The sequence below is a fragment of the Entelurus aequoreus genome, linkage group LG25 (genome assembly GCF_033978785.1).
Source record: "Entelurus aequoreus isolate RoL-2023_Sb linkage group LG25, RoL_Eaeq_v1.1, whole genome shotgun sequence".
Lineage (NCBI taxonomy): Eukaryota > Metazoa > Chordata > Actinopteri > Syngnathiformes > Syngnathidae > Entelurus > Entelurus aequoreus.
Window position 1 is genome coordinate 4,712,112 of NC_084755.1, and position 12,818 is coordinate 4,724,929.

General features: G+C 38.4%; 1 protein-coding gene across 1 annotated transcript in view; it reads left to right on the plus strand.

Moving 5' to 3' along the window:
- The window catches only part of mosmoa (modulator of smoothened a), a 46,099-nt gene extending 38,908 nt beyond the window's left edge, over nucleotides 1-7,191 (plus strand). Inside the window, exon 3 of the mRNA XM_062036373.1 lies at nucleotides 6,871-7,191. Coding sequence (XP_061892357.1) covers nucleotides 6,871-7,055 — 185 coding nt within the window. The 3' untranslated portion in view covers nucleotides 7,056-7,191. The remainder of the gene's footprint in view (nucleotides 1-6,870) is intronic.
- Nucleotides 7,192-12,818: the final 5,627 nt, after the last annotated feature.

A 12,818-nucleotide genomic window follows, 5' to 3' on the forward strand; every position in this document is an offset into this window, starting at 1 on the left:
TATTTCAATTAAATTTTGCTCAATATTATTTTTGATATATACCGTAAGATAAATAATAATAATAATAATAATAATTAATAAATAATAATAGTAATACTTCAACATAGTGTGTGTAACAGCATTCCATGACTAATATAAATAAATTAACATTAATAATAAATGACAGTAAAATAAGCACACGTATGACTGAGGAGTCATAGTGTAACTTTGTGTGGTGTTTGAGTTGTCCGACTTTTTGTGTGGCCATAAACGCACCAGTGGTTTAGTGCTATGCGTGTTGGTGACAGATGACAAGTTGCTTTTGGCCTGGTTTGTACGGCAGAAAATGACTAGTTTTTCCAGATAGAAGTGTTTTACTCATGTTTTTGGTGTGGTTATGTCCGAATATAAACAGTTTTGCTCAATAAAGTGATCGATATAATTCCTGGCCTCGAAGCATCTCGATAGACGTTACAATAATTGAACGGTGTTCAATTGAACGGTGTTGACGAACACCGTTAGGGCCGCTTGTTGTCACTGTCACTCAAAGCTGCATTGCAAAATTACATAGAATAAATATGTTTATTTTGTTTAGAATTCAGATGGGATTTGATTTGGTGCGCGGCATATATTTGCTGTGCGCAGCGGACGCTTGAGCAGTGCGCAATTGCGCAGGCGCGCACCTTAGAGGGGACGTTGCTTGGCAGTCCATGTCTTGTTGAAAACACGCCATTCTTCCTCAACTTTTCTCTTTTTAGCGTCCTTGGTGTAAACCGTGCATCACTTGTCGCTGCATGTGCACCTTCACTCGCAGGTTACACACGGACATACGCTCATAAATAACACTTTTCAAAATAAAAGCAGCACAGTTGTATTGCGCGCACGACATAGATGTTTTTTCAACTTTATTTTGTAATTTGTGATTGCAGCTGTTCACATTCACTCACAATCACGCACACGCATACGTCCACACGGAAGTAATACAAATAACGATTTTCAAAACAAAAGCAGCACCGATGTATTGCACACTCGACATAGATACTTTTTAAAATTTATTTTGTAATTTATAATTGGCCTCACGCGGGCCGGACAGGGACGCACAAAGTGCCGGATGTGGCCCGCGGGCCGCAGAATGCCCAGGTCTGCTTTACAGCGACAGGAGCATGGATGTCAACATTGCGCAGTCAAAAAGGAAACGGAAACTAAACAAACAGAACCTTTTGAAGAATTGTTTCCAGAAAGAGGAACTGCTTTGTTTGGATTTAAAAAGTCCGACATCCACCAAACAACGGTTGGCTAATCTGCTAAAACAAGCTGCTAACAAGTCGTTGCTAGTGACTTGAACACATCTATTCTTTTAGTTTAGTTAAGTTTAGTTTATTAAGGATCCCCATTAGTCTACACCGCAGTGGAGACTATTCTTCCTGGGGTCCAGGCAAAAAACATCACACAATCACAAAACAAAAGATTACAATGCAGTACAACATGATCAAATAATAAAATGTTATACTACAAAAATAGCAACAACAAAGAACCAAAAAAAAACCCAATAACTTCGAGTTTACATAATAATGTTCATACCAAAGATGGCGCTAACTGTTTTAATGACATTCAGACTTTACTTCAATCAATAACGGAGCAGCATCTCCTCATCCGTGGCTCACTAGTGCAACAACAACGCCCGAAATGTCGTCCGACCGGAACTCTCTAAGAACTTAAGTTCCTTGGGTGAATAATGTAAACTCACTACACCGGTATGTTTTAGTGCTTTCATGGCGAGTTTACTGACAGATATACGTAAGAACTTTACACTACTTTATATTACAAATGGCAACAGCGGAGGATGAATGTCCCATACCAAGAAGATAGAGAAAAAGAAGAAGATTATCGACTATAGTATCGGCACGGACTACTAAGGCAGACACGCTCAAATTTTCAGGACTTATGCAGATCCCAAATACGGACCAGCAGGTACCAGAAGGTAAGAAAAGTTGCTTTTGCATAATATTGCGAAAACAAAATGCCAGATAATATGTCTTACCTTATACACACACCATAATAATACTCCTATGTTGAAGCACAGTACAATCCATCAAGCGGTGTGGCTTCATAGCTTACCAAAATCCTACTAAAACATTTTGATAGATTTTTGAGCGCCGTGTGTAATGTTCTATATTTTCAATAGAACATATAACATTTTGGTGTCGTTTACTTGAGACCCATCATAGTGCAGTCCACACATATCTCTTATGTTTGACTGCCATCTCCTGGTCACACTTATCACCACACCATGTACCAAATAAAATAGCTTTGAGGTGGGTATGCTCAACCAAAATTATTTCTTATATTAGGCGCACCAGGTTATAAAGCACACTGTCGAGTTTTGAGGGGGAAACAATGATTCTAAGTGCGCCTTATAGTCCGGAAAATACGGTAATTTCATTTGTACCCACCAAAGAAAAAGAAATATCCATTCATTTTTGATGCCACTGTTCCACAGTGGGGTCACTTTAGGTGAGCGGTAGGCTATGACCTGGAATTGGTTGCCAGTCAATCAGAGGGCGCATGTAGGGCGCATGTAAGAACTTTACATTACTTTATATTAGAAATGGCAACAGCGGACGATGAATGTCCCATACCAAGAAGATAGAGAAAAAGAAGAAGATTATCAACTATAGTATCAGCACGGACTACAGTGGCGGACGTGCGCACATTTTCAGGACTTATGCAGATCCCAAATACAGATCTGCAGGTACCAGAAGGTAAGAAAAGTTGCTTTTGCATAATATTGTGAAACAACACCAGATAATGTCTGCTAATGGGTGTGGTCCTTACACACACACCATAATAATACTTGTATCTCTGACTACGGTAGCCGTAATGGGCCGACAATCCATCAAGCGGTGCGCCTTCAAAGTCATACTAAAACATTTTGACAGATTTTTGAGCGCCGTGTGTAATGTTCTTTATTTTCAATGGTTTTGGTGTTGTTTACTTGAGTCATATTGCAGTCTACACGTATCTCTTATGTGTGACTGCCATCTACCGGTCACACTTATTATTACACCATGTACCAAATAAAATAGCTTTGAGATCAGTAAGCACAACCAGAATTATGCCGTACATTAGGCGCACCGGGTTATAAGGCGCACTATCGATTTTTGAGAAAATGAAAGGATTCTAAGTGCGCCTTATAGTCCGAAAAATACGGTACCTAGCTGTGTCTCCTTCGGTGTTGCCAATTTCGCTTATTATAGGCGACTCTTTTTTTTAATACGATGTTTTCATATGGTGTCATTTGTCTCGTGACATCTTGCAAAACTATCTTCTCGTATAACAGTAGGAACTAGGAAATCCTAGTTTATGTTCAACACCACATATTTGAGTGAGGTCAGTTTTAACAACAAGCGATATGTACCAAAAAAAATGCTTCACCCTCTCATCAGGACAGTACTAGACTGAGTTCATTTAACATTTACTATGCCCACTAGCAACGAGGAGGCTCGTAACTCAAATATATGCCCAAAGTAGGGCTGGGCGATATATGGAAGATACTCCATATATCGCGGGTTTGTCTCTGTGCGATATAGAAAAGGACTATATGGTGATATTGGAGTATACGTTCTCACGCAGTTGCTTTTAGCTGCGGGCATTACACTACAACCGTTTCTCACTCTTTCTTGTCTCTCCTTCTCACAGAGACATAAAACAAGCGCACCTTCTTACATACGTCACATACTGTCGCGCGTGCGATGTCACACGCCCTCGCCGAGCGGAGAGGTAGCGGCATGGGTAAAGTTAGCTGCGATGCTAGCGGAGTGGTGCGAGTGGTAATACGAGAGAGAGAAGGTGCGAATCTGGTAACAAATGAAGGAAGAATTAATTCCCAAGAAAAACAGCAGGGGGTCCATCGTCTGGCGGTGGTTTGGCTTCAAGCGGGAAGATGTCGAACAGACAACTGTAATATGTCAAGTTTGCGGCAAAAGCGTGGCTACAAAAAGTAGCACCACTGCTAATGTGTAGCATCATTTGAAAAGTCACCCGCTAGAGAAGGAAGAGTGCTTACTCCGCACGCCATTCGGTGCCACACCCACAAAATGCCCAAGCCACCATTTCCACATCAACACCGTATGAAACAAATAGTCAACAACAGAAGGAGATAACGTCCGCAGGAACCTACCACATAGTGAAGGACATACACTATTTGATTTCCTATTATGCAGCTCATTTTTATTTGACACTTATTGAAATATCTTGTGTGACATCATGCACAAAAGTGCACTTTATTTGTTTTAAACTATTGTAGTGGCGTTCTGTACAAAAAGTACTTTAATTCAGTGTTGTTTTGATATGTCATCTTAGTGACATCATGCACAAAAGTGCACTAATAGCTTGTTTTAAAATGTCTCTGACAATCTTGCACTTTCTGTTTTGAAATGACATGAATGTTTGTGCCACTGCTTAATAACTGTTTCATAAATACACTTTTAGTTGTGGTTTCCCTCTGTGCATGAAAGTTTAAAAGTAGCATATATTAATGCAGTATGAAGAAGAATGTTTGAATGTAGACACATAGAATCATCATACTGCTGTGATTATATGCATCAAGTGTTCATTCAAGGCTAAGGCAAAATATCCACATATATATGGTGTATCGTGACATGGACTAAACATATCCACATATATATGGTGTATCGTGACATGGACTAAACATATCCACATATATATGGTGTATGGTGACATGGACTAAACATATCCACATATATATGGTGTATCGTGACATGGACTAAACATATCCACATATATATGGTGTATCGTGACATGGACTAAACATATCCACATATATATGGTGTATCGTGACATGGACTAAACATATCCACATATATATGGTGTATCGTGACATGGACTAAACATATCCACATATATATGGTGTATCGTGACATGGACTAAACATATCCACATATATATGGTGTATCGTGACATGGACTAAACATATCCACATATATATGGTGTATGGTGACATGGACTAAACATATCCACATATATATGGTGTATCGTGACATGGACTAAACATATCCACATATATATGGTGTATCGTGACATGGACTAAACATATCCACATATATATGGTGTATCGTGACATGGACTAAACATATCCACATATATATGGTGTATCGTGACATGGACTAAACATATCCACATATATATGGTGTATGGTGACATGGACTAAACATATCCACATATATATGGTGTATCGTGACATGGACTAAACATATCCACATATATATGGTGTATCGTGACATGGACTAAACATATCCACATATATATGGTGTATGGTGACATGGACTAAACATATCCACATATATATGGTGTATCGTGACATGGACTAAACATATCCACATATATATGGTGTATGGTGACATGGACTAAACATATCCACATATATATGGTGTATGGTGACATGGACTAAAAATATCCACATATATATGGTGTATCGTGACATGGACTAAACATATCCACATATATATGGTGTATCGTGACATGGCCTAAACATATCCACATATATATGGTGTATCGTGACATGGACTAAACATATCCACATATATATGGTGTATGGTGACATGGACTAAACATATCCACATATATATGGTGTATCGTGACATGGACTAAACATATCCACATATTAATAAAAGGCCATATCGCCCAAAGCATAACAAAAAACCGAGAGAGCGCTCATATGGGAGAATACTGGGAAGTTGAGGTACGTGTAAGTTGACGTAGTACTATACTGTACACTGCAAAAAGTCAGTGTTCAAAAACAAGAAAAAAAAAATACAAAAATGAGGGGTATTTTATTTGAACTAAGCAAAATTATCTGCCAATAGAACAAGAACATTTGACTTGTCAAGACTTTCTAAAACAAGTAAAATTAGCTAACTTCAATGAACCCAAAAATACATAAATAAGTATATTCTCACTAATAACAAGTGCACTTTTCTTGGTAGAAAAAAAAAATATGACACCTTTTTGCTCAATATGTTGAATAAGCGGTAGAAAATGGATGGATGGATGTTGAAAAATATTCTTAAATAAAGTAAATGCTAGTGCCATTATCTTGACATAATGATATGCGCTCGGCATTACATTTCTTGAAACCAGCAAACTTATACTAAAAACTAGTTTATTGTTCTTGATAGAAAAGCAACAAGGTAAGCGCTTGTTACTCTCGGGGTCTCCTAGCCGCTCAGGCAAATCATATTCTCTAAAAATGCATTTTTCCATGGATAACATGACATCATCGCTCCAAGTGCGTGCTCTTTCAGCCAATTAGTGCACATATATACAACCCGGCCCCCGGCCAAAACATTTTTAATTGTAATTTTGAAGAATTCCTCTACATGTGCATTAATATTCAACATTTTTAGAAATGTCACATGTTAAATGTTTAAATATTAACTGTGCCAAGTGTACTACTATATGAGTATGTATGTTCTATTGTTTCATTGAAAATAAAACAGCCTTCATCTGTTTTAATTATGAGACACAATTGTGTCAAAGTCATGATTTTTTTTCCATGCTTAAAATAAGAATTTGTTACTTTAAAGAAGTAGTTTTATACTTGTGAGTGTTGATGACACAGCTTTGCAACACTTGATATTCTAGTTTCAAGCATGTTTTACTCAATATAGCTCATCAAATCTCAGCAACAAGCTGTAATATCTTTAGGAGCAAAACACTTAAAACAAGTAAAACACTCTAACATAAAATCTGCTTAGAGAAGAATTAGTTATCAGGCAGAAAATAAGCAAATTTCACCCTTAGTTGAGATACTTAATCTTACTTATATTTCAGTTTTTGCAGTGTGTTTATGTACTTTGTGTCTCCCCCCAGTGATCCTCTTCTGCATGGCGGCGCTCATCTTCCCCATAGGCTTCTACATCAACGAAGTGGGAGGCCAACCCTACAAGCTGCCCAACAACACCGTGGTGGGCTCCTCCTACGTGCTCTTCGTCCTCTCCATCTTCTTCACCATCGTGGGACTGCTCTTTGCAGGCAAAGTTTGCCTCCCGGGCTGAGGCTTTCCACAAAAGGTGGGATTTTGCAGAACACGCGACGACTGAAAATCTTAGGATGACAAACTCGGGTGAGTTTTTTGGGGGGACTTTAATGACGTATTGAACTCCTAAAATGAAAATACATCAACACACAAAGAAGGGCGTTTAAGAGGGGGGGGGGGGCGAAGAGAAGTCTTGGGGATGGAGGGCAGCTGTCCCACGGTTCTCTGTGGGTTCTATGTGCCACTGTCATGGCAACTGCAGGGATCATTCTGGCACACTCTTCTTGAGGACCACTAAAGCCCTCGACTACCTGCTGACGCCCACCCTTGGCACACACCGTCACCGACCGCCCTTGTTTTTCACTTTTGTCTTCTTTTTTTTTTTTTTTCTCTTGATGTACATTTTTGTGTTCGCCTTTCCACACAAGTATTTGGAGTGTAAATGAGTGAAACCAGGGCACTGCTTGCCTGTCACATCATATAACAAGTGTGTGTGTGAGTGTGTGTGTGTGTGTGTGTGTGAGCAGCTTCAAATGAGAGGAAGGTGGTTGAGCTCTCTGAGACTCACACACACACACACACACACACACTCACACACACACCATAGAGGAGAATGCCACTGAATACAACAGCTTGCATTAGGGTCATTTTCAAGGTTCCATAGTATTAAAACTTTATTAAATATCCATAGTATTAAAAAAAAATCAAATATACCTGTTGTCCAAAATCTAACAAACTTGATTCTGGAATTTAGATGGTTTATAGTACAAACCCCAAAACCGGTGAAGTTGTCACGTAAATGGTAAATAAAAAGAGAATACAATGATTTGCTAATCCTTTCCAACTTATATTCAATTGAATAGACTGCATAGACAAGATATTTCATGTTCACACTGAGAAACTTTGTTATTTTTTGCAAATATTAGCTCAATTGGAATTTGATGCCTGCAACATGTTTAAAAAAAGCTGGCACAGGTGGCAAAAAAGACTGAGAAAGTGGAGGAATGCTCATTAAAGACTTATTCGGAACATCCCGCGGGTGAACGGGCTAATTGGGAACAGGTGGGTGCCATGATTGGGTATAAAAGCAGCTTCCATGAAATGCTCACAAGGACGGGGCGAGGTGTCACCACTTTGTCAACAAACGCCCGAGCAAATTGTTGAAGAACAACATTTCTCAAGCAGCTATTGCAAGGAATTTAGGGATTTCACCATCTACGCTCCGTAATATCATCAAAAGGTTCAGAGAATCTGGATAAATCACTGCACGTAAGCCATGATATTACGCACCTTGGATCCCTCAGGCAAAAAGCCACATCGGTGTGTAAAGGATATCGCCACATGGGCTCAGGAACACTTCAGAAAACCACTGTCAGTAACTACAGTTCGTCGTAAGTGCAAGTTAAAACTCTACTATGCAAAGCGAAAGCCATTTATCAACAACACCCAGAAACGCCGCCGGCTTCGCTGGGCCCGAGCTCATCTAAGATGGACTGATACAAAGTGGAAAAGTGTTCTGTGGTCTGACGAGTCCACATTTCAAATTGTTTTTGGAAACTGTGGACGTCGTGAACAAAGAGGAAAAAAAACATCCGGATTGTTCTAGGCGCAAAGTGTAAAAGGCAGCATGTGTGATGGTATGGGGGTGTATTAGTGGCCAAGACATGGGTAACTTACACATCTGTGAAGGCCCCATTAATGCTGAAAGGTACATACAGCTTTTGGAGCAACATATGTTGTTATCATGGACGCCCCTGCTTATTTCAGCAAGACAATGCCAAGCCACGTGTTCCAACAGCGTGGCTTCATAGTAAAAGAGTGCGGGTACTAGACTGGCCTGCCTGTAGTCCAGACATTGAAAATATGAAGGCTAAAATATGAGAAGAGAGACTGTTGAACAACTTAAGCTGTACATCAAGCAAGAATGGGAAAGAATTCCACTTCAAAAATGTGTCTCCTCAGTTCCCAAACCTTTACTGGGTGTTGTTAAAAGGAAAGGCCATGTAACACAGTGGTAAAAATGCCTTTTTTGCAATGTGTTGCTACCATTAAATTCTAAGTTCATGATTATTTGCCAAAAAAAACGAAGTTTCTCAGTGTGAACATGAAATATCTTGTCTTTGCAGTCTATTCCATTGAATATAAGTTGGAAATGATTTGTTGTATTCTCTTTTTATTTACCATTTACACAACGTGACAACTTCACTGCTTTTGGAAATGCCGTTTCGTACGCCTGCAGCTTTAAAGGTGTATTTTCCACATGTAATATGTCCCTGTGGTCCACAGAACATGTCATGGTGGTTCTTTAGTCCAAATTTTGCACAGATCATTTTTTTACAGACCATCTTCGAGCAGTTCTCTGACCATCTCTTCAGGACGCACAGTTTTGTGGGTGGTCTTTCTTACGTGCCTCCACTTTGACCGCATCTTCCCCCCGGTCAGCCCTGTTGTACTTTTAGTGCTTTCATACGGATAAAAGTTAGAACTTTACGCGAATTTTTGTATTAGAAATGGCAACAGCCGAGGATGCACGTGCATCTACGAGCCAGTCTGCCCCACAACAAGGATCTTTTTGACTACAATGGTGGACTTATGCAAAAAGCTCATTGGGTAAAATGTAACCATATATGGAGATATTTCATGACATCACAAATTGGGCAAATTCCAAATGGCTTGTTTGGATGACGTATGAAGGAGGCAAGATTGTTTTATAAGTATTTTTTTACCGTGCCTCCATTGATTAATTTCCAAATGTTGGGACTTATGCATGTCCCAAATACACAAAAACTGCTACCGATAAGTAAGAATTGTTGGTTTTGCATAGCAGGTTTAATGTTTGTCTCTGAGAAGCACGAGTGTGCACTTGTCTGGTCTAGACTACAACTCCGCACGTGTCTAAGGTAGCATTAAGAGGGAGACAAACAGTAGCAACACTAGCATAGCTCTGTGAGCTACCGTGCTAACATGACACTCACATTGCAACATCATAGGTTAGTTAGCCTATTTGCTGAAATATAATATATATCAGACTTCCAGCTTCAAGGACAGTTGGCTGAGCTCCTGGCTTCATTTTAAGATGTGTAGTGAAGTATATATTTTTCTCTTTTTTTTGAAGTACAGGTGAAACTAAAAAAATATATATATATATATATATAATATCGTGAAATGGTTTGTGTATTTCAGCAGTTACAAGGTGAAAGTAATGTATGACGTAGAATCAGAACATGCAACTCAAGATATTTCAAGCCTTCTTTTGATATGATTTTGATGATTATGGCTTAAAAACAGAATTATATCGCTGAGAATTTGGGTTTTTTTCAAAAATTATAACAAATAAATCTCACTTTGCAAGTACTGTAATGAGTTGATATCACATATTAGTTTGACATTTGAAGTTGAATTACTGACATAAATGAACTTTTGCACGATATTAAATTTTTTTTTACTTCTCGTGTGTATATATATATATATATATATATATATATATATATATATATATATATATATATATATATATATATATATATATATATATATATATATATATATATATTAGGGATGTCCGATAATGGCTTTTTGCCGATATCCGATATTCCGATATTGTCCAACTCTTTAATTACCGATACCGATATCAACCGATATATGCAGTCGTGGAATTAACACATTATTATGCCTAATTTGGACAACCATGTATGGTGAAGATAAGGTACTTTTTAAAAATAATAATAAAATAAGATAACTAAATTAAAAACATTTTCTTGAATAAAAAAGAAAGTAAAACAATATAAAAACAGTTACATAGAAACTAGTAATTAATGAAAATGAGTAAAATTAACTGTTAAAGGTTAGTACTATTAGTGGAGCAGCAGCACGCACAATCATGTGTGCTTACGGACTGTATCCCTTGCAGACTGTATTGATATATATATATATTATGTAGGAACTAGAATATTGATAACAGAAAGAAATGGGGGGAGGGAGGTTTTTTGGGTTGGTGCACTAATTGTAAGTGTATCTTGTGTTTTTAATGTTGATTTAATTTAAAAAAAAAAAACCCAAAAAACTGATACAGATAATAAAAAAAAACGATACCGATAATTTCCGATATTACATTTTAACGCATTTATCGGCCGATAATATCGGCAGGCCGATATTATCGGACATCCCTAATATATATATATATATATATATATATATATATATATATATATATATATATATATATATATATATATAATCTGTGTGTATATATGTATTTATGTATACTTGTATGTGTGTGTATATACACTATATTGCCAAAAGTACCTGCCTTGACTCACATATGAAGTTGAAGTGTCATCCCATTCCTAACCCATAGGGCTCAATATGATGTGGGTCCACCTTTTGCACCTATTACAGCTTCAACTCTTCTGGGAAGGCTGTCCACAAGGTTGCCGAGTGTGTTTATAGGAATTTTCCACCGTTCCTCCAAAAGCGCGTTGGTGAGGTCACACACTGATGTTGGTGGCTCTCAGTCTCCCTTCTAATTCATCCCAAAGGTGTTCTATGGGGTTCAGGTCAGGACTCTGTGCAGGCCAGTCAAGTTCATCCACACCAGACTCTGTCATCCATGTCTTTATGGACCTTGCTTTGTGCACTGGTGCACATTCATGTTGGAAGAGGAAACTGTTCCCACAAGGTTGGGAGCATGGAATTGTCCAAAATGTTTTGGTGTCCTGGAGCATTCAAAGTTCCTTTCACTGGAACTAAGGGGCCTGAAAACAACCCCACACCATAATTCCTCCACCACCAAATTTCACACTCGGCACAATGCAGTCCAAAATGTAGCGTTCTCCTGGCAACCTCCAAACCCAGACTGGTCCATCAGACTACCAGATGGAAAAGTGTGATTCATCAGTCCAGAGAAGGCGTCTCCACTGCTCTAGAGTCCAGTGGTGATGTCCTTTACACCACTGCATCCCACGCTTTGCATTGGACTTGGCGATGTATGGCTTAGATGCAGCTGCTCGGCCATGGAAACCCCTTCCATGAAGCTGTCTGCGTACTGTACGTGGGCTAATTGGAAGGTGACATGAAGTTTGGAGCTCTGTAGCAACTGACTGTGCAGAAAGTCTTTGCACTATGCTGACCTCTCTGTTAGTTTACCTGGCCTACCACTTGGTGGCTGAGTTGCTGTTGTTCCCCAAATCTTCCATTTTCACGACTGGATTTGTTGCACAGGTGGCATCCTATGACGCTGGAAATCACTGAGAGCGGCCCATTCTTTCACAAATGTTTGTAGAAACAGTCTCCATGCCTAAGTGCTTGATTTGATACACCGGGCCAAGTGATTAGGACACCTGATTGTCATCATTTGGATGGCTGGCCACCATACTTTTGGCAATATAGTGTATGTTTATATGTATGTATGTATGTGTGTGCAATGTCCATATATATACATATATATATATGTGTGTGTGTATGTATGTACATATATGTGTGTATACATAAATATGTATATGTGTATGTATATATTTATTATATATGTCTGTATAGCGACATATACATATATAGACATATATGTATATATACATGTGTGAGTGTATATATAGACATATATGTATGTGTATATATACACATATTCACACATATATATTAGAGATGTCCGATAATATCGGTCTGCCGATATTATCGGCCGATAAATGCGTTAAAATGTAATATCGGAATTTATCGGTATCGTTTTTTTTATTATCAGTATCGTTTTTTTGGGGGTTTTTTGGGTTTTAAAAAAAAAATTTTTTAT